The sequence below is a fragment of the Canis lupus genome, chromosome 24, assembly GCF_048164855.1.
Source record: "Canis lupus baileyi chromosome 24, mCanLup2.hap1, whole genome shotgun sequence".
NCBI lineage: Eukaryota > Metazoa > Chordata > Mammalia > Carnivora > Canidae > Canis > Canis lupus.
In genome coordinates this window covers 12,112,090-12,134,126 of record NC_132861.1, presented here as the reverse complement: position 1 = coordinate 12,134,126, position 22,037 = coordinate 12,112,090, and the positions used below count along the sequence as shown (strand labels likewise).

The 22,037-nt window shown below is 40.2% G+C and overlaps 1 protein-coding gene across 11 annotated transcripts in view; it reads left to right on the top strand.

Annotated features, from left to right (window-relative positions):
• The window catches only part of MTUS2 (microtubule associated scaffold protein 2), a 588,550-nt gene that overhangs the window by 498,726 nt on the left and 67,787 nt on the right, over positions 1-22,037 (top strand). The window contains exon 1 of one of the 11 annotated variants that reach the window (XM_072795623.1): positions 19,080-19,708. The exons of the other annotated variants lie outside the window; for them this stretch is intronic. Within the exon in view, the coding sequence (XP_072651724.1) occupies positions 19,655-19,708 (54 nt within the window). The 5' untranslated portion in view covers positions 19,080-19,654. Of the gene's footprint in view, positions 1-19,079; positions 19,709-22,037 lie in introns of those variants that run through there. 11 annotated transcript variants of the gene reach the window in all.

Sequence of the window (22,037 nt, the reverse complement as noted above, 5' to 3'; positions counted from 1 at the left end):
GGTTAGGTTTATTCCGAGGTATCTTATGCTTTTGGGTGTAATTGTACATGGGATTGACTCCTTAATTTTTCTTTCTTCAGTCTCATTGTTAGTGTATAGAAATGCCACTGACTTCTGGACATTGATTTTGTATCCTGCCACACTGCCAAATTGCTGTATGAATTCTAGCAATCTTGGGGTGGAGGCTTTTGGGTTTTCTATGTAGAGTATCATGTCATCTGCGAAGAGGGAGAGTTTGACTTCTTCTTTGCCAATTTAAATGCCTTTTATTTCTCTTTGTTGCCTGATTGCTGAGGCTAGGACTTCTAGTACTATGTTGAATAGCAGTGGTGAGAGTGGACATCCCTGTCTTGTTCCTGATCTTAGGGGAGAGGCTCCCAGTGTTTCCCCATTGAGTATGATATTTGCTGTGGGCTTTTCGTAGATGGCTTTTAAGATGCTGAGGAATGTTCCCTCCATCCCTACACTCTGAAGAGTTTTGATCAGGAATGGATGCTGTATTTTGTCAAATGCTTTCTGTGTCTATTGAGAGGATCCTATGGTTCTTGCTTTTTCTCTTGTTAATATGATCTAGCACATTGATTGCTTTATGAGTGTTGAACCAGCCTTGCATCACGGGGATAAATCCCACTTGGTCATGATGGATAATCATCTTAATGTATTGTTGGATCCTATTGGCTAGTACCTTGTTGAGAATTTTTGCATCTGTGTTCATCAGGGATATTGGTCTATAATTCTCCTTTTTGGTGGGGTCTTTGTCTGGTTTTGGAATTAACGTGATGCTGGCCTCATAGAACGAGTTTGGAAGTATTCCAACCCTTTCTATCATTCGGAACAGTTTAGTAGAATAGGTATTGTTTCTTCTTTAAACGTTTGATAGAATTCCCCTGGGAAGCCATCTGGCCCAGGACTTTTGTGTCTTGGGAGGTTTTTGATGACTGCTTCGATTCCTCCCTAGATTGCCTAATTTATTGGCATATAGATGCTTATAATGTGTTTTTTAAATCGTTTTGTACTTCCTTGGTATTGGTTGTGATCTCTCCTTTTTCATTTGTGATTTTATTAATTAGAGTATTTTCTCTTTTGTTTTCAATAAGGCTGGCTAATGGTTTATCTACCTTATTAATTCTTTCAAAGAACTAACTCCTGATTTTGTTGATCTGTTCTACAGTTCTTCTGGTCTCTATTTCATTGAGTTCTGCTCGGATCTTTATTAACTCTCTTCTTCTGCTGGGTGTAGGTTTTATTTGCTGTTCTTTCTCCAGTTCCTTTAGGTGCAAGGTTAGCTTTTGTATTTGAGTTTTTTCCAGTTTTTTGAGGGATGCTTGTATTGCGATGTATTTCCCTCTCAGGACTCCTTGTGCTGTATCCCAAAGATTTTGCATGGTTGTATCTTCATTCTCATTAGTTTCCATGAATCTTTTTAATTCTCTTCTATTTTCCTGGTTGACCCTTTCATCTTTTAGCAGGATGGTCTTTAACCTCCACATGTTTGAATTTCTTCCAAATTTCTTCTTGTGATTGAGTTCAAGTTTCAAAGCATTGTGGTCTGAAAATTTGCGGGGGACAATCCCAATCTTTTGGTATTGGTTAAGACCTGATTTGTGACCCAATATGTGGTCTATTCCGGAGAAAGTTCCATGTGCACTTGAGAAGAATGTGTATTCAGTTGCCTTTGGATGTACAGTTCTGTAAATATCTGTGAAATCCATCTGGTCTAGTGTATCATTTAAAGCTCTTGTTTCTTTGGAGATATTGTGCTTAGATCTGTCATTTATAGAAAGCACCATGTTGAAGTCTCCCAGTATCAGTGTATTATTATCTAAGTATGTCTTAACTTTGGTTATTGATTGATATACTTGACAGCTCCCACATTAGGGGCATAAATATTCATGATTGTTAGGTCGTCTTGCTGGATAAACCCTTTAAATATGATATAGTGTCCCTCTTCATCTCTTACTACAGTCTTTGGGATAAACTTTAATTTATCTGATATGAGGATAGCTACCCCTGCTTTCTTTGAGGACCATTTGAATGGTAAATGGTTCTCCAACCTTTTATTTTCAGGCTGTAAGTGTCCTTAGGTCTAAAATGAGTCCCTTGTAGACGGCAAATAGGTGGGTCTTGTGTTTTTATCCAGTCTGAAACCCTGTGTCTTTTGATGGGATCATTAAGCCCATTCACATTCAGAGTTACTATTGAAAGATATGAATCTAGTGTCATCATAATACCTATTCAGTCCCTGTTTTTGTGGATTATTTCTTTGGATTTTCTCTTTCTTTTACAGAGTCCCCCTTAACATTTCTTGCAGAGCTGGTTTGGTGGTCACATATTCTTTCAGTTTCTGCCTATCTTGGAAGCCTTTATCTCTCCTTCGATTCTGAATGAGAGCCTTGCTGGATAAAGTACTCTTGGCTGCATGTTCTTCTCATTTAGGATCCTGAATATATCCTGCCAGCCCTTTCTGGCCTGCCAGGTCTCTGTGGAGAGGTCTGCTGTTAATCTAGTATTTCTCCCCATATAAGTTAGGGATCTCTTGTCTCTTGCTGCTTTAAGGATTTTCTCTTTATCTTTGGAATTTGCAAGTTTCAGTATTAGATGTCGAGGTGTTGAATGGTTTTTATTGATTTTAGGGGGGGATCTCTCTATCTCCTGGATCTGAATGCCTGTTTCCCTCCCCAAGTTAGGGAAGTTCTCAGCTATGATTTGTTCAAATACACTTTCTGGCCCTCTGGCCCTTTCTTTTGGTGCCCTCTGGAACCCCAATTAAACATAGATTTTTCCTTCTGAGGCTGTCATTTATTTCCCTTAATCTTTCCTCATGGCCTTTTAATTGTTTTTCTCTTTTTAACTCAGCTTCCTTCTTTGCCATCAACTTGTCTTGTATGTCACTCACTCTTTCTTCTAACTCATTAACCCTCATCGTTAGGACCTCCAGTTTGGATTGCATCTCATTTAATTGATTTTTAATTTCGGCCTGATTAGATCTAAATTCTGCAGTCATGAAGTCTCTTGAATCCTTTATGCTTTTTTCTAGAGTAGCTTTATAATTGTGCATCTGAATTGTCTTTCTGACATCGAATTGTAATCCAAATTCTGTAACTCTGTGGGAGAGAATATGGTTTCTGATTCTTTCTTTTGTGGTGAGTTCTTTCTAGTCATTTTGCTCAGTGCAGAGTGGCTAAAAACGAGTTGCACTGGGAAAAGGAAGAAAAAAAAAAAGAGAAAACAAAAATACAAACCAAAAAAAAAAAAAAAAAAAACAACAACAACAAGGAGAGGTATCCTCTGGTTCTATATACTGTAAATCCCTCGACTTCCCCTGGAACTTTCCAGTGCTGCATGGTCAAGAACTTGCTTTTCCCCTGTCCTTCTAGGGGATCTTCTAGGGGAGGGGCCTGATGTGCTGATTCTTAGGTGTGTGCACCTGGGGGAGCTGTCCCGCCCCCTGCCAGGTGCACAGCTCAGTGGAAGCTGTTTATCCTGTGAGGCCCCTGTTCCCTGGTGGCCCCATTCCATCCCAGGCACCAGAAGGAACACCACCACTGGCGTTGGCCAGGTCCCCAGCCCTGGAGTCAGCTCCCGCAGTAACTACCGCAGCTCCCAGTCTGTACTGGCCTTGATGCTCTAGGGGCGGGGGGCGCTGATCTGCACAGCTCCAGGGGTGACAGGTGACAGGAGCGTCCTTGCTGTCCTGTGCCCTCCCCACCTCCGCCTGTCCTGGGGGGAGCGCAGGATCCTGGGCTGTGTCCCTTGGCGCCCTGGGCTCCGGGGCCTGCCGCTGGAATCGCGCTCCCGGGGCCGCGCAGCCCCCTCCGCGGGAGCCGCCGCCCGAGCTGCTCCCGGGGCCCCGCAGGCCACGCTCCAGCCCTTTCCCGCGCTCGGCCCGCGGGGTGTGGGGCGCTCTCTGTTAGTGACCCCGGAACCTGGGGGCTCCACTGCCCCTCCTGCCCGAGTTCCCTGCTCCCTGCGAGCGCCCTTCCCGCCGGGAAGAATCTGGTGCGGATTTTTAAAATTCCCGCTTCTCCGGGGCGGGGCTCTCCTGTCCTGGAGGCTCTTGCCCCCGGCCTTAGCCCGGCTCCTCGCGCCACGCCCCCCCGCCCCAGATTGTTTTCCTTTCTTTCTTTTTTTCTTTCTTTCTTCTCCCTTTTCTTTTCCATCTTCCTACCTTGTTAGAAGCACAAACTCTTCTCTCTGTAGTGTTCCAGCTGTTCTGTCCTTATTTTTTTTTATTTATTTTATTTATTTATGATAGTCACACACACAGAGAGAGAGAGAGAGAGAGAGAGAGAGAGAGGCAGAGACACAGGCAGAAGGAGAAGCAGGCTCCATGCACCGGGAGCCTGATGTGGGATTCGATCCTGGGTCTCCAGGATCGCGCCCTGGGCCAAAGGCAGGCGCCAAACCGCTGCGCCACCCAGGGATCCCTGTTCTCTCTTTAAATCTCAGGCCGAATTCGTAGTTTTTCAGAATGATTTGAAAGTTATCTAGGTAAGTTGGTGGGGACAGGTGACCCTACTCTTCCGCCGTCTTGCCCGCCCCCCTCAATTTCTCTTCTCTAATTGCACTGCCTAATACCACTAGTACAGTGTTGAACAGTAATGGAAGTAGTGCATATTCTTGCCTTTTTCCTGATTTATATGGAAATTCTTCTAGCATTTCCACATTAAGTAAAATAATGACTTTAGGACTAATATTTTTATCATGTTAAGGTGTTATATCATGTTATGAATGTGTCCTTCAATTCTTATTTTCTTGAATGTTATTACCTGAAATGGGTATTAAATTTTTGTCAAAGGCTTTTTAAATTTTTTTTATTTATTTCAAGAGAAAGAGAGAGAGCAGAGGAAGAGAGAGAATCTCAAGCAGACTACATGCTAAGCATGGAGCCCAATGAGGGGCTCAGTCTCACAACTCTGAGATCATGACTGACCTAAGACAATATCAAGAGTTGGGACACTTAACCAGCTGAGCCACCCAGATGCCTCTTTTAAGCAGGCTCTTTGAGCATCTGTGGAGATAATTATATCTCCCTTAGATCAATCAATATAGGTTTACTTATATTGAAACAACTTTGAATTGTTAGAATAAATACCAATAAGTCATGGTATATTATTTTCTTTATGTGATATTGGATCTTGTTTGTTAATATTTTAGCTAATCCTTTTATATCAATATTTATGACAATGGTCTGCAGTTTTCTTTTTCTTCTGCTTTTTTGAGAGAGTCTCATAGGTTTAGGTATCAAGATTAGGTTATACTCAATTTATTAAAATAATGAAGTTTTCCTTTATTTATATATTAGTGATTTGTACAAGTTTACTTGCTGCTATAACAAATCATCACAAACTTCATAGCTTAAAACAATAGACTTATTATCTAACACTTCTGGAGGTCAGAAGTCCAAAGTGGGTCTCATTGACCTAAAACCAAGATATTAGCAGGCTGCATTAGTTTCTGGAGACTCTCAGGGAAAATGCATTTTGTTTGCCTGCTTCTGGAGACCACTCATGTTCCTTGGTTCATAGCTTCCCACCATTTTCAAAGCCAGAGGGATCTAGTTTTTCTCTCATCACATCTCTCTCATGCTGACTATCCTGCCTCCCTCTTCTACATTTAAGGACACCTGTAAATACATTGGCCCTTCTGAATAATCCAGGATAATCTCCCTACTTCAAGGTCAACTAATTAGCAATCTTAATTCTGCCTGCAACCTTAATTCCTCTTTGCCAGGTATATGATACAGTCATAGGTCCAGGGATTTTAATGCAGACATCTTTCGTGGGAGAGAGGCAATATTCTGCCTGCCATAATCTCCAATGCTCTAGAGCAGTATATAGAACAGTAGAATTATCTGATTGTTGAAGGTTTGGTAGAAGAACAGGGGCCTGATGCTTTTTTTTTTTTTTTTTTTTTTTTTTTTTGGTGGTACTTAATAATTGTCTCTGTATTCTCTGTGGAAATTTGGTCCATTTAAATCTTTCCTCTTTGTGAAAGGCTCAATTTCAGTAATCTATATTTCTTTAGAAAATTATAGATTTAATGTAGGATTGTAGATGTATTCATATAGAGGTCTGCAACAAAGTCTCTTATGACTTTCAATTATTTTTTTCCATTCACTCTTTATTTCTTATTTTATTTGTGCTTTCTCTCTCTCTTTTTTTTTTGTTGTTCAAATTAGCTTGTGGTTTGCTATTTTGTTCACTGTATTCAATTAAATATATTGGTTACCTATTTTCTATTTCATTAATTTCATTTTTTAAGATTTTATTTATTTATTCATGAGAGACACAGAGAGAGAGGCAGAGACATAGGCAGAGGGAGAAGCAGGCTCCATGCAGGAAGCCCAATGTGGGACTCAGTCTTGGCACTCCAGGATCACGCTCTGGGCTGAAGGCAGACACTTAACTGCTGAGCCACCCAGGTGTCCCAATTTCATTAACTTCTTTTGTCTTTAATATTTCCGTCTTAGTTCTTTCTTTGGTCTACTTTGTTGTTGTTTGCTATTTTTTGCAGCTAAGTATTTACATCCTTTTATTTATATCCTTTTATTTTTTACTTATGGAAGCATTTCGTCCTATGAGTTTTTCTACAAAAACTGCTTCAAATGTATCCCATATGTTAGTGTTTTTGTTTTTTATTTTTATTGGTAGAAAAAAGACTCTTTGACTTCATTTTGTGTTTTCACTGTTATTGAGGAGTTGTCAAATAGGCTTTATAAATTTTTCAGATGGATGTACTTTTTGTTTTGAGTTTTGGTTAATGATTCTATTTTTATTTTATTTATTAATAATTCCTACTTTTACTGCATTGTGATCAGAGTTTTGTTCATAATGTTTTTAATTCATGAAACCTACTGACATTTTCTTTGTGTTCAGTTTTTATGAATGGTTCAAAAGCCCTTGACAAAAAGGTATGTTTACTAACATCATCAAAATATAAAGTGTAATATATGTCTATAAGACATACCTACTTAATTATGTTTTGTTTTGTTTATCCACTTAATCTGTCTTAAGCTAAAAGTGGTAAATCTTGTACAAAAATTTTGTTGCTGTGTTTTTGGAGTATAGATATTCATAAATATTATATATTCATTTTATATTTGGCTCTCAGCAATAAAGGATGCCCTTCTCTGTCATGTTTAACACTTTTATGAGACTGATGCGCTGCCTACTGCACTAATGACACCCTTAGGCTTGAATTTTTATTTGTTGAACATCAGAATTGCTACTATTATTGCTTTCTTAGTGTGTCTATTTTCCTAGAATACCTTTATCCATCCACTTATATTTTGTTTTTCTGAATCATTTTGTTTTATATATTTGATGTATAAGTCATATAATTGGGTCTTACATTTTAAGCAAAATTGAGGTTCTTTTGCTTTTAATTGGTAAATTAGTCTGCACAGTTACTTTTATAAATGACATGTTAGATCTCATTTCTATCATAATGTTTTATAATTGCATGTATTATGTTATATTTTCTGTGTTTTTTTCCCTAAAGATGTGTGTTCTTTTCTTTTTCACTTATGGCCCCCAAAATTAGTTTAGTTGCCATTTATAACTATATAAAGTTACTGGCTATATCCCATATGCCGAACATTGCATACCCATGACTTATTTATTTTATAAGTTGAAGTTTGTACTTCTTAATCTCTTTCACTGATTTGCCCACACCCAACCCCTCTACCCTCTGGTAACCACCATTCTGCTTCCTTTACCTCTGAGTCTGTTTCTGTTTTGTTTTGTTTTACAGATTCCATATATAAGTGAAATCATACAATATTTGTCCTTTTCTGTCTGACTTATCTCACTTAGCATAATACCTTCAAGGTCCATTCATGTTATTGGTTCTTTCATTTTTTAAATATATATACATATATATTTATATTATATATATATTTGAGAGAATATATATAAATATATATATTTGAGAGAATATATATAAATATATATAATATATATATATATTTGAGAGAGAGAAATGCATGCAAACACATGAGCAGGGGGAGGGGCAGAGGGAGGGAGAGGGAGAGAGAATCTTGAGCAAACTCGATGTAGAGCATGGAGGGGGATGTGGGGCCCCAAGATCATGACCTGAGCTGAAACCAAGAGTCTGATCCTTAACTAAGCCACTCAGGTGCCCCTACAGTTCTTTAATTTTAAAGAATAGAATTTAGGAGCATTTTATTTTTGTTCTAGTTGTTACCTTTGTACTTACATCTTTTTGAATGTCCATAGTCCCTTGTCTTCTTAGTTATAACTACCTTTGGCCATCTGGTTTGCCAGTTTAAAGGTAAACCCTTCATTTCCAACTATTGTCTATGTGACAACTGATGAGTTTATTTTACTTTCTTTATTCTGTCTTCCACCCCTTACCAGGTTTTAGTTGCATTATTTCTATTTGTTAGAAATTTGCATTTGTACATCAGTCTTCCACTCTTGTTCTCACGTTTACTTTTGGCTTAGACCTACAACCCTCTTTATAAACACTCAGATCAGTCCTCCTGCTGAAAGTTTTCAAGTCACCTCTTCATCCAATGAAGCTCATACTCTAGGCTGTTTCTAAAGAAAGACTCATGTCCTGTGTGTTTCCAACTTTTCCTATAGCCTTGATACTTGGATAGCTTGACTTTGTAGAAAAATCTTTGTTTCACGTTTTAAAAAATTAAGTTGTTTTTATTTATTCCTTATTTACTTACATTTTCTTAGAGAGAGAACACAGGGAGGAAGGGGCAGAGGGAAGGGGAGAGAGAGAGTCATAAGCAGGCTCCATGCCCAGTGGGGAGCCCTACATGGGTCTCCATCTCCCAACTCTGAGACCATGACCTGAAACAAAATCAAGAGTCTGGAACTTAACTGACTAATCCACCCAAGTGCCCCTGTTTGTTCATTTCTAAATGCTGTTCCTTTGTTGTCTGGCTTTTAATATCTAATATATTGAATATCTAATATCTAATTTTTCCCCTTTTTGCCTAGAGATCTTGATTTTTTTAAAATGTCTAAATTCTAGCTGGTTTAATAGGATACATCTTAGAATTACTAAATCAGGGTTAGTTTTCCAGCAGGCCCTTTCAATATGAAGATTCAATTCTCTGGAAACTTTTCTCGTACTATAGTGTTTAAGTATTAGACTTGTTCCATTGTTTTGTTTTTCCTTGTTTTTCCTTGAGTCTTTTCCTTGAGTCTTAACTCTGTATATCTGTTTTCCATTTCAGTATTTTCTCTATGACCCATTTTACTTTTTTTTTCCTCCTTTTTATTTTCTTAGTTGTTTTTCTACTTTTCAAAACTGTCTTATTAAATTTTCATCTTAATTTATCTCATCTTGGGCACCTTGTAATTTCATCCTCATTTCTGAGATAATTATCGTTTCTTCCATTTTGAAATTCACTATTATTTCCTGTTCCTTATCCATTTCTATCATTAGTGCATGTATTTCACATTCAAAATCTTTTCCTTCATATCTCTAAATGCTTTTTTTTGCATATTGAGTTCAGTTTTGAGTGTTCTTCTATAATTTTCTTATACTTCATTATTATTTCCTTGGAGGCAATTTTATCAGTCTTGTTGGCTCTTACCATGGTTATTTGTAAAAACTCTGTATTTGCTTATTCATTGCATTCTGTTCATTTTTGTAGTATTGGACTGCTCTTTAAGATGCCTATTTTAGTATCCTCTTCCATCAGTGTAGCAAAGTATGGATTCTTGAATAGTTTTGATTGAGTGGAGCCAGGGATTTGTGTTCTCTGATTTTCGAATGCACTTTATCTTGCAGAGCCCTAAATTTCCCCCTACATTTCTTTTCCCCTTTACTACCTCATCGCCATAGGGAAATTCTTCTTTCCTTTATGCCTTTCTTCTTCCCCAGCAGCTCTTCATTGCAAAGACTGCCACTTCAGATCACACGTACCTTCAAGTTTCTTCTTGTTAGACCACTTGGATATAGGCATTCTATATTCTTAAATTATGCTGAGAATATGTATTCTATTTTTTTCTTTCTTGTTATGCCTTGTTCATTTTGAAGAAATTTTTGGAGATAAGGACATAGGTAGATTCTGTTGTCTTTCTCTTTTTTATATCTATACTCTGTATAGGTAGTATATGCCTCCTCCCTTTTCCTAAAGACATTTATCGTGCCTATTATCTTTCCTCTCTTTGACTTGAGTGAGTTTTTGGCCTTCATTCACTTATTCATTAGCCCAATAAATATTTATTTGATAGTACCCCTAGTAGTCACTGTTCAAAGTGGTGCATGTAACAGTGACAGAATGTCAAAATCCCAACCTAACTGGCGGTGTACTGTGGTAGGAGGAGATAAACAACAAACAAATAAACATGTTGCAGTAAGTGCCTCAAAGAAGAAAAAATCAGGAAATAAAGGTGTAGAGAGTACTGGAGTAGTTGAGAGTGTGTTGTAAATGTTCATAGATAGTTAGGAAAGGGCTTACCGACAAGGAGACCGTGATTAGGAAACAAGGTATGGGCATCTGGGAAAAGCGTTTTGCAGGCATAAGGATCAATGGGAACAAAATGCCCAGCATGGGAAAATACTTGACATGTTGCTGGTACAACTGAAAGGCCAACATGGCTGGAATGTGCTAACTGATGAGGAAAGGGTTAGATAATGAGATCAGAGAGGTAAGAGAAGTCCAATTCATGAAGGGCCATTGAAAAAACTGGCTTTCATTCTGAGTAAGAAGAGAAGTCACTGGAGGATAGAGGATAGGAAAGAGATATACTCTGACTTTCCCTTCTAATATTTCTTTTAGTCTAGCTTATTGAAAATAGCCTGGAAGTAGGGGTAGCAGTAGGTACAAGAACACCAGTTGGGAGGCTGTTGACATGATCCAAGTGAAATATGATGACAACTTGGACCAGAATACTTACAGCAGAGGAGTAGGAGGTGGTCAAATTATTGATCTGTTTTTAAGGTAGAGCAAACAAGATTTGCTGCTGGATTTTATGTGAGATTATGGTTCATTACATCATTTGCAAAGAACTGTGGCCACCTTCACTCTAAGTGTAGGGTCTTTGTAAACATCAGATGTAATTAGTAATTGTGGGACACCTACCATTTCTTTCCCTGAAGTGTTAGTGTGTTTGGGAATCTGGTTATGCTGTACAGAATAAAAACTATGTGGAATCATTAGGCTTGAGGCTGTGGGAAAATCAAGAGTGAGCAATGCTAATAATTTATTTAGTGACAGACTCATGCAGATAAATAGCCAGGGTCTTATCATCAATGGGGAAAAGAGAGGAAAAATGGTAAAGTGGTTGTGACATTCGGCTTTCTTCCACTCTTACATTGTCAAGATAGTGATGGAAAGCAGCACCCTTAAAATCTTGTACTTCTTCAGAGCTCCTAAGCGAAAGAAAAGTTCAAGTATATGACAGAGTAGTTTCCCCATGTTTGTTTGACAATGTCTGTGCAAGGGCCCAAGGATTACAGTTCTTTAAAGGTTTTAAATATCCTCCAGATGTTACAGCAACAGCTGTGTTATTGCTTATTAGCAGGGTCTCTGTATCCTGAAGTTCATCAGCGTAACTAGGGTAAATCCACTCAATCTTTACTGTATGTATTCAACATTTAGTGGCACATTACTGTGTCTCTGGCACTGTGCTAAGTGATAAGGATACAGTTGTATCTTTATAGGCAGATGCAGTCACTGCTTTGGTAAAGCTGGTGACCTACTAGGAAGACAGACATTTAACAGATGGGATAATTATCTAATTGTCATGGTGAGAAATGCTCCAAAGGAAGAACAGAGATTTCCCTGAGAAACTTACCTTGAGGGATGGGAGACCAGTCTTAATCAATGGGAGGAAGCCATATGCTGAAATCTGTAACACATTACTCCCTTTTCTGTAGTGATCCCAGTCTGTTCTTGGGGAGATTGCTGCTTCTCCACAGGATAGTAAGGAGGATTAGGGCACTGGAATGGATACTAGACCAGACACAGACACCACTCCACGGTCCATATTCTTTCATCCGTTTTTTTCTTTTCTATTTTATAATGGCAGCTACATTGATGGTTCCACTCCGTGTCCATTAATCAGCCTTCTCATCTAATAAGGGTCAGATAAACAGATGCACGTTGGGGCTTTGCCAACTACTTCCCATCTCTGTATCAGATTCTACCCATCAGTTATCCAATCATGTCCAACCTATTTATTCAGCTAGTAAAGATAATTTTGAATTCCACAGCTCTTAGCAGAGTTGTCACTTCTGAATATAATGCAGAAACTTAAGGAGGATGCCTGTCTTGTAGTCATCCTACTCACTGATTTAACGGGAAAAAAAATAACAAAGTTACTGTCAAGGACTAATGGACTAGGAAAAAAAGATTGTCCGGCATAAGTAGCAACCTTCCTACTTGGGTATTACAGAGAAATGCCATTTTTATGACTCTTTTAACTAGTCGCTAAGAACAGAAGAGTACATATGCCATTTGTTTATTTTTTATTACTATTCTTTAATATCCTAAGTCCTTGGTATTACAGCAAAGGTGTTTCAGAGCAGCTATTGTCTATATGCTGATGATCGTAACCACCTGTCATTTCCAGTTTAAAGGTTTCTGTTTTGTGTTTTTCCCTTTCCAGTCCAGTCTCACTGCATTCAAATCTCTAGATGGATTGTGTTTGGTAAAAGCTACGCATATTTTCCTGGCGATCCCCTTTGCTATAATCCAGTGCAAGAGCTCCAGCTCATATTTTAGATGCATGGGAAAAGGAGGGGCATAGACGGCGGAACCAAAATAAACAGATGGTTGCCTTGACAATCTGTAAGAGGCTCTTTCATAAGCATTTTTCATGGTTTTCTTTTGAAATAAACAGTGAGACAGTGAGACATTTTTATCTCGTCAACCTCCTGCAAATGGCCCCATGACTTACCAACTGCACAAAATACCAAAATGCCTCTGCCAGGGAGCCACCTTTATCTGTCTTGACTCCTTCAATGATCCCATCCCGCATCACCCAGGAAATGTCTCTGGGACCTGTTGTCCAGGTAGATTGCTAGTACTGCAAGTGTTAACGTGAGTGAGGCATGGCAAGGGGACCGTGATATATTTTTTTTTAATATTTATTTATTTATTTATTTATTTATTTATGATAGACAGAGAGAGAGAGAGAGGCAGAGACACAGGAGGAGGGAGAAGCAGGCTCCACGCTGGGAGCCTGACGTGGGACTCGATCCTGGGACTCCAGGATCGCGCCCTGGGCCAAAGGCAGGCGCCAAACCGCTGAGCCACCCAGGGATCCCCGGGACCGTGATATTTGGGGCAAGACAGATAGGAACAATTATTATCACATGAAGCAGAACGTCATTAGCAAGAGCAAGTATATAGAATGACATGATGTCACATAGAAGGAGGAAATTCCCTCTAAATGGGAGGACTAGGCAGAAAAGGGAGGTGGCCTGATGGGGACAGGGGAGTCAAGTCTGAGCAGGAGACTTGAGTCTGACAGGGGTAATTGTGGTTAGGAGTTGGGTAAAGAAGTCCAACAACATTAAGGAAAACAAACAGAAATAACAAAATTGAATATTTTAACAGACTTAGGCCCGTGGTTTCTGCTATGTCAGTCCAAACTTATCTGCACATTGGTTTGTAAATATACGTAAAAAAAACAAAAAACAAAAAACAACCTACAGTAGAGGCTCTTGTTCCAAGTTCTGAAAATACTTATTTCATATATATGTTTGAATTTCCTCTTATATTTTCATACGCTCAGATCCTTTATCTAGATTAAAACACGACACAAACTGGCAATTGTGTAGGGTTTACAGATAAACAATTGCATTGCACTCAACAAGTGCAATGCAGTTAGTAAAATACAGTGCCTGAGGACATAAGCTTTGGAGTCAGATCTGAGCTGAAGACCCCACTCTATCATTTTCTAGCTTTATGTTCACCTGACAGGTAGGGTTGTACAATCTTTGAGTCAACATTTCCTTGTCTGCAAAATGAAGATGATAAGAAAACTTTTCTCACGTTGTTTTTTGAGAGTTATAGGAGAAGTTGCAGTTGAATGCAAGCCCTTAAGCACAGTGCCTGTCATCTCTTAATGATCAGTGAAGATTCATTATTAATTTTTGCTCCAGAACATATTTATAAGGTTTTCTCTGAAGACATATGCCAACAGGCCTTCTAACTTTTCTCAATGCTCATTTTTGTTCCAGTGCAAGAAAATACGCAAGGAATTAAAACCATTTCAAACTTTTTAAAATATTGAGAATCAAAATGTCCCAGATTTCATCAGCCTATGAGGTCACAGCTTCCTTTTATGCCAAATGACAATAATCTAAACTCCCATTCTGTATGCCTTCAAAAAGTTCAGTCTTTTTTCAGATGTTCAAACACTTTGAAGACTCCTTAGAAAATTTTATGGCAGAGGGTGCCTCTCTCACTAGCCCTGGGCTTGCCACCATATGATATGTCCAGTTTATCTCCCTCAAAGTGAGTTTTACTGAGCATTTTGCCACTTTTAAAGGCCCCTACAGAAGGAGCTGTCAATTCCTGGTCCTAATCTGATTTCCTCAGTAATCCCTTCCCAGGTCTGTAGGAGGGATCATTTCCTGCAAGGGAAATCTCATTCCTTCCAGGTGGCCCTCAAAACACAGCAAACAGGCCCTTAATTTTGGTATCTAATTCTCATTCCCAACTAGAAAGAAGTAGGGCTCCTGGAGGTGATGGCTGGTCCCAGATCTGAAGCAGGACATGTCCAAGATGAGCCCAGGATACAGAAAGCAAGGAAGGTAGAGTTATGTCAAAAGGACACAGGTGCTAACAAGAAGGTGCTCTCATTGGCCAGGGATGAAGTAAACTGAGCATCTAAAAAGGATAATAAATGCAGTTGATTAAGATACATTGTATACATTAACATGAAAACATGTTTATAATGATATTTTGAAAAAAATGAGAGAAAGCAAACAACCTCATTGGGTACCATTGCAACACCAAGTCTTCATTCAGAAAATTAGCACTGGAAAGGATTAAGCATTGATCTATCTTTCCTGTATAAACTGTATTGCAGGGAACTGAAGTCATCCTGTGTCTGATGAAAAAATTTTTCTTATGTAAAATTTCCAGCTAGGAAGGATGATGGAACCGGAATATCCTATTGTAAGTCCCAGTGAAATAATCAACTCAGGTAATAAGCATTAACAGATGAAACCATCAGATGAAAGGTTGATGGGGAACTTTACATAGGAGGAGGTGAGGCTATTATGTCTTGATCTACTAGAGCTGCACTAAAAATGGGTCAGCCAAACATTATGTACTTCTCGGTGGGATGTAATAGTATGCACACAACATGACAGCTGAGGCAGTGTTGCCCAAATAAATTAAACCTGAATCTCATCCAGCTGCAGGAACATTTCATTCACAGGGATATAGGAACAAGTGAAATAGCATTGTGCGGAAGCAAAGAGGCAAAACCAGAATGTGGGACATTCCATAAGCCAGTTTCTAAGCAAGTCAATGGCAGAGGGGAGAAAGGAAGGGTAATGTTGATAAACGAGGGCTAAGATGCCAAGGATACATGGTCAGTTTTGTCTGGTGTTTTAATGGCATTGTGATTATATAAAAATGTTCATAATTTTTAGCAATGCATAATAAGGTGTGTAGGGTTTTGCTTCAAAATACTTTAACAAAGAAAAGCAAAGGGACATATGAAAATAAAATGACAAAATCTCCATAACTGCTGAATCTGGGTGATGGATGCAGGGGGGGGGGGGGGGGAGAAAAGGAAAAAAAAAAGGGCAAAGAGGAAATGTGCCAAAATCTCGACAACCATTGAAACTAGAAATGGGTATATAAAGGTCCTCTGTATTTATCCTTCTATTTCTGAATAGGTTTAAAGCTTTTTAACTTATAAGGAAAGAGACATGGCACAACTCTAGGACATTGGTGCATCTTTCAAAAGCTGGGTTATTTGCACTGAGATTTTACCACGTGTGCCATCATGGCAACACTGTAGAGGATGAATGGGCTGGGCCACCCCCAGTCTCTTGCGCCTAGCTCCTTCTGCACAAGAAGGGAAGCTGGAGGGCACTTGATGTAATGCGTGTTATATGCAACTGATGAATCACTAAATTCTACCTCTGAAACTAATTTAAAAAAAAAAAATTTCAGGCAGTTTACAGAAATAATTTAAAAAGCCCTAGGATACCAACAGGCAAAGACTACAGATACATAATTCACAAAAGAGAAAATGCAAATTGCTAATAAACAAGTTACTCTTGCAAAGAAATGCAAATTAAAAAGCACAGTGGTTTTAAATATCTCCTGTTAGTAACTATTAAAAGTAATAGGTGGGCGAGGGGTTGGGGTGACTGGGTGACGGGCACTGAGGGGGGCGCTTGACAGGGTGAGCACTGGATGATATGCTATATGTTGGCAAATTGAACTCCAATAAAAATAAATTAAAAAATATAATACTGCAATGACAAATGAAAAAGAAATAAATAAAAGTAATATGCTGTTGAATTAAGAAGAAAAGGAGAAGGAGAAGAAGAAGAAAAGGTGAATCTTGGCTTTCTTGTGCAACCTCCAGAGTCCCACCCTAATCTCCTGTGGGTCACTATGTGAGCAAGCACTCCCATGAATCATCCAAGAACAAGAAGTAATTTTCTAGCACGGTACAATCTACATTCTAATTGAGAAAGAAACAGTTTCCTAAGATGCAGAAAGTCAATTGTGCCAAAGAGATCATGCTTTCCGTTACTGCAGGGAGAAGTACATTGCTATGGTTCTTAGCACCTCCCCAGTCCTACTGGCTCCGTCTATAGTAGGGGCTTTGCTCTACCTTGACTTGATCACATACCTCTTGTGCGAGGTCTGTTTCCAGGTAGAATGCAAGCCACCCCCCCCTTTTTTTTTTAAATTTATAATTGTGGTTAAAATTCACATGACATAAAATTTACCATTTCAACCAGTTAAGTGGACAGTTCAGGCGCATTCTGTACATTCACGTTATGTGTAACCAATCTCTAGAATCTTTTTTTAATCTTGCAAAACCCAAACTGTACCCATTAAACAATTCCCCATTTCCATCTACCACCCCCAATCCCCAGTCCCTAGCAACGACCATTCTACTTTCTGTCTCTCTGCTCTGGGTGCCTCACATAAGTGGAATCATAGGGGTGCCTGGGTGGCTCAGTGGTTGAGCATTTGCCTTTGGCTCAGGTCATTATCCCAGGGTCCTGGGATCGAGTCTCACATCAGGCTCCCTGCAGGGAGCTTGCTTCTCCCTCTGCCTGTGTCTCTGCCTCTTTCTCTGTGTCTCTCATGAATAAATAAAAAATATTTTTTAAAAAACTAAGTGGAAAAAAATTAGGTGGAATTATACAATCTCTTTGTCCTTTTGTGACTGGCTTGTTCCATGTAATGTCCTCAGGGTTCATCCATGTAGTAGCATGTGTCAGAATTTCCTTCCTTTTTAAGGCTGAATAATATTCCATTGTATGGATAGGCCACATTTTGTCCATCCATCAGTCAATGGACACTTGGGCTGTTTCCACGTTTGGGCTACTGTGATCAATGCTCCTGTGAACATGAGTGCACCAAGGCACAGCTTTTTGTAAAATAAATGTTTTCTCCTAAGGTTTCCAAAGTTCCAGGAACAGCTCTGAGTCCAGATTTAAGCTCAAGATGGCATGAGCTTCTCTTCCTCTGACAAGTGTACCCAGGCTCCCTGCTATGGGGAGCAAGCCTGTGTGAGAGGGAGGTAGCATGTGCCTCAGACATGATGGAGCCTGGGCAGTGCTCACTGCCTTCCACCAGTACACTTTGTTTTCAAACAATAAAAATAAAACAAAACCAAAACCAAAAATCACATGCTGGCAAGAGGTAAAAAAAAAAAAAAAAAAAAAAAAAAGTGGAAATCTGTTCCCTTATTCCTTTTTCCCATTCCCCAAGGGTAGGATGTTTTATAAGAACAGTGTGCATTTTCCCAAAAGCCTTCTTCTAGACATAACCAAATGTGTCTATGTGTGTAGTTTTACTCTGTGTTGTATAAAAGTTTATTTCCTTGCTCATCAATGTTTCCATACAATGGAAAGCTATTGGATATCTAGGATGTTTCCCATTTTTATACTGTTACAAATAGTGCTAAATTGAATATCCTTATGCATATACCCTTGCATATTTATATGAGATGTATTATAGGATAGATGTACCTTTAAAATTTTGATAGGAATTTCATTTAAATACATACATACATACAATTTTGGTAGGTACAGCCATGTTGTCTTCCTAAAGAATTGTGCTAAGTTACCTGTTAGCTTTTTTAAAAATTCTTTTATTTGAGTAGAGTTGATTCACAAGTGTTTGTTTGCCTGTTAACTTTGAAGAAAGGTTTGAGCTTATTTTTTCAAGTTCAGAGCACACATTTCAGTCTGTTCATATTTGATCACCAAATACCCTTGTCCTCTCTCCAAGCAAACTGAAGTAGCCTTGTGCTCCTTCATGAAAACCTCTTTGGAGGATCTCAAGTTAATAAAATTACCTCATTTTTACAACTATTGTCTGCTTATAGTCTTAGGCAAATTTAGTGAGCAGAGATGTGATTGTATATTCCTGCGGGTGGTCCGTTGCAGGATTTCTCCTTTGAGTTACCAGGAAAGAGAAAGGTAACCTCATAAGCATTTGCATCTTTTACTTTCAAGATTACATAAATACATTTTTAAATACCACATCTCTTTTGAGAAAAAGAAAAAAAAAAAACACTTTAGCCTCCATCCCCTTCTCTTTCTGATTTTTGACTGACTGAAAAATTCGTAACTCCCTAGAAAGATCAAGTCCTCTAAGGCTCTTATGCTAATGCGCCCAGGAGAAAGATCGGCCCCACGCCCCAATTTTAATTACTTAAGCCACCTGAATGGTTTGTGCCTGTCGGCTTCGGCAAAGCGACTCCACAGTGGTAGCTCAATGACAAAGATATCCTCAAATCAGGCAGATTTGTCGAGGGCGGCCGCCGAGCTGCAGAAGAGCCATTGGTGGTCCCCGCAGCAGCGCCCAGAGGAGGCGGAGCCAGAGGAGGCAGGAGGAAGGGCCGTGCGCTCGGCGCCCGCGGAGAGCTGCGCCCTCGGGGACGGGGACGGGGACCCGGCGTCCGCGCCGAGCCAGGCGCCTCGGGGCCCGGCGGGGTGCTCGGCGCGGGGACCCCTGGAGGCCCGGGCTCTGCTTTTGTGTGTCCTGCGTCCGCTGCCGGCGCCTGCGGCGTGAGGGGCGCATCCGCGCTGGCGCCCCGGGAGGCGGGGAGCGGCCGCGGCCCCCGGGAAGGGCGGGCGCCTGGCCGCCGAGGGAGCTGGCCCTGGGACATGCTCGATTGTTCTGCGACTATCGATCGGCCTCCCTCGGAGGCTCCCAAGGGCCAGGTGACCCTCCCCGCCGCCAGGCCCTCCCTCCCCGGCTCCCGCCCGCCCCTCCCCGCAGCGGGATCCTCGGGCGGCCGCGCCGCGCTCCTCCTCCCGGTCCTGCGGCCGCTGCGGATTCCGCAAGTTATTAGGAGAAATAAGGTAGCCGAGGGGACCACATGGAAGTTGTGACAGCTCCCGGCGGCGCACCCCTTTCTCCTGAGCCGTTTCCTCGCCTTAGGAACCCGCTGACACGTTGAATGAAGGAGGGCCCCTTGCCAGCCAGCCTGCCGGGATGGGCCACTGCTGCTGCAAGCCTTATAACTGCCTTCAGTGCCTGGACAAGACGGTACTTTGCCTTCCCTCCCCCTACTCTCCCCCTCCTTTGAGAGAGCAGAGGGAGAGCCCGAGCCAGCCACCTCTGTGTCTCTCCCCTCGCATGCGTGTGCGCTTTGTTGGTGAGCGCGAGGCTGCCTCACCGGTTCCAGTGTGCTGAATTGGGAGTGCCCCGGTCTCACCTACTCTGCGGTGCCTTACATAATTCTCTGTGCCTACAGCCTCAAATGCAGCTGTTGCATTTTCCCCAAACAGCAGGGCTCCGCTCAAACATCTTGAAATCCAGACTGCCAAGAAACGCTTGGAAATTCCTAATGCATTTTAATGTACCTGTGAAATCTAAGACGTTCCAGTGGGGAATTTAGATTAGCTAGACATGCTTCTCTTGGCCAGCTGCTAACTTTGAAAGTTTACCACTCTTTTTTTTTTTTTTTAAACAAACAGCATCCATCCTTGTATTTATATTCTTAAGGTCAGAGAAGAAAACACCAGTACAGTTGTCCTCGCTGTACGTCTTTGCATCACGTAGGGATGAATAACAAACATAGAGGCGAAGCGTTAAGGAGCTCCAGAATCAGAGGGTGTGTTCAAGTCCTCACTGGAAGGAAAATTCACAGGCAGGGACCTGAGAATAGAGCGGGAGCAAGTGAGAACTGTAGGACAATTCCAACACAAAGCCTTTTTTTGCTTTGGACATTCGCCTGTGAGCTGACAGAGAGGGTGGGGGATGCTGCTAATTTCACTACTAGAAATATGTTGGCAAGAAATCTCATCTCTGTAATGTTTTTTTCTCACATACATTTGGATTTCTCCGAGATGCATGAAATGGAATTTAATAAGGGGTTGAGATTGCATCTTCTCTACCCATGTGGGCATCGGCTGTGTAGATAGCTTGAGGTCTAGTGTGTGACCAGGTGAAGGAAAACAAATAGCTTAATATAAAACTCATTACAAGGAGGTCACTTGGGAACATCTTTGTTATCATTTCTGTTTATGAACTTTGACCTAGGAAAATTAGACTGATATTTTAAAAGTTAGCTGGTACTTTTGTTCCCATAGGAGTAACTATTTCAGTGAGTTTTGCTTTTACTACCATGAGGATGAACTAAAATATTTATATACACATGTATGAGCTATGAGCTCTTAACAAATAGAAGTAAAGGACATTTGCAGTTGTCAGCAAAGCCAAAACTGAAGTGATTAAGCCCCTTTTCCAGAGAAGTGGCCACAAAAAAGTGTTGAAGGAAGCTTTGTCATGATAGTTTTAATAAAAGGAAAGCATGTGCTGCATGTCCCACAGTATCATAATGTTCATATTCCTAAGTCATGGTACAAAAGTTTCAGAAATAGAAGCTATAATCTGCAAGCCTTCTTTGAGAAAATGTAGTTTACAGTGAACCTGTCCTCCTTTTTTTGTTTCAAATCAAGTTCTTGAAAATAATTATCCCTGTATTATTCTTTACCTTGGAGATTTGGGTAGACAATTAAATAGTATGTCTTCTCTTCAGCAGTGTGATATTTCAGTAACTTTTGTTTGTTTGTTTGTTTTTTGTTTCAGTAACTTTTAAATGTGTTAGCTTTGAAACTTCAAACTTAATACAAATGATCCTCCTCTGATGAAAACTAAAAAACTGCATCTGTCAACTTTCTCATTACGTGTACACCACATTTCTTGACTTTCCTTTGCCGTAGTTCAGAGTGATATCCCCACGGGAGGTTTTGGAACTATATATGCATAGGTGCTCATTTTAGGAATTGAGGGTTTTCTTTTTAAAAAAATTTTTTTAAACTTATTTTTATTTATTTATGATAGACATAGAGAGAGAGAGAGGCAGAGACACAGGCAGAGGAGAGGGAGAAGCAGGCTCCATGCCAGGAGCCTGACGCGGGACTCGATCCCGGGAGATCGCGCCCTGGGCCAAAGGCAGGCGCGAAACCGCTGAGCCACCCAGGGATCCCCTCTTTTTTAAAATTAAAAAAGTCATTATTTTATTTAGTCGACTGCTAGTAAGGATACCTTCACAGGCAGTATGCTAAAATCATTTGTTTATTCAGTGGTTACCTATTGGGCCTGGAGTTGGATGCTGAGGCTATTATGGGATTCCACTCCAGTATCTAGCTCCTTTAAATCCCACAGTAAAATCCATAGATCTGTTAATTAGCTCTAACAATCCCAGCATCACATTTGAAAGAGGCCTGAAAAAATTGTTGATAAAGTTGTTCTTGCTTACTTTGGACCAGGCTTAATAAACCTTAAGAAAGCAGAGAGAGAGAGAGAGAGAGAGAGAGAGAGACAGGGAGAGAGAAGGAGAAAGAAAGAAAGAAAGAAAGAAAGAAAGAAA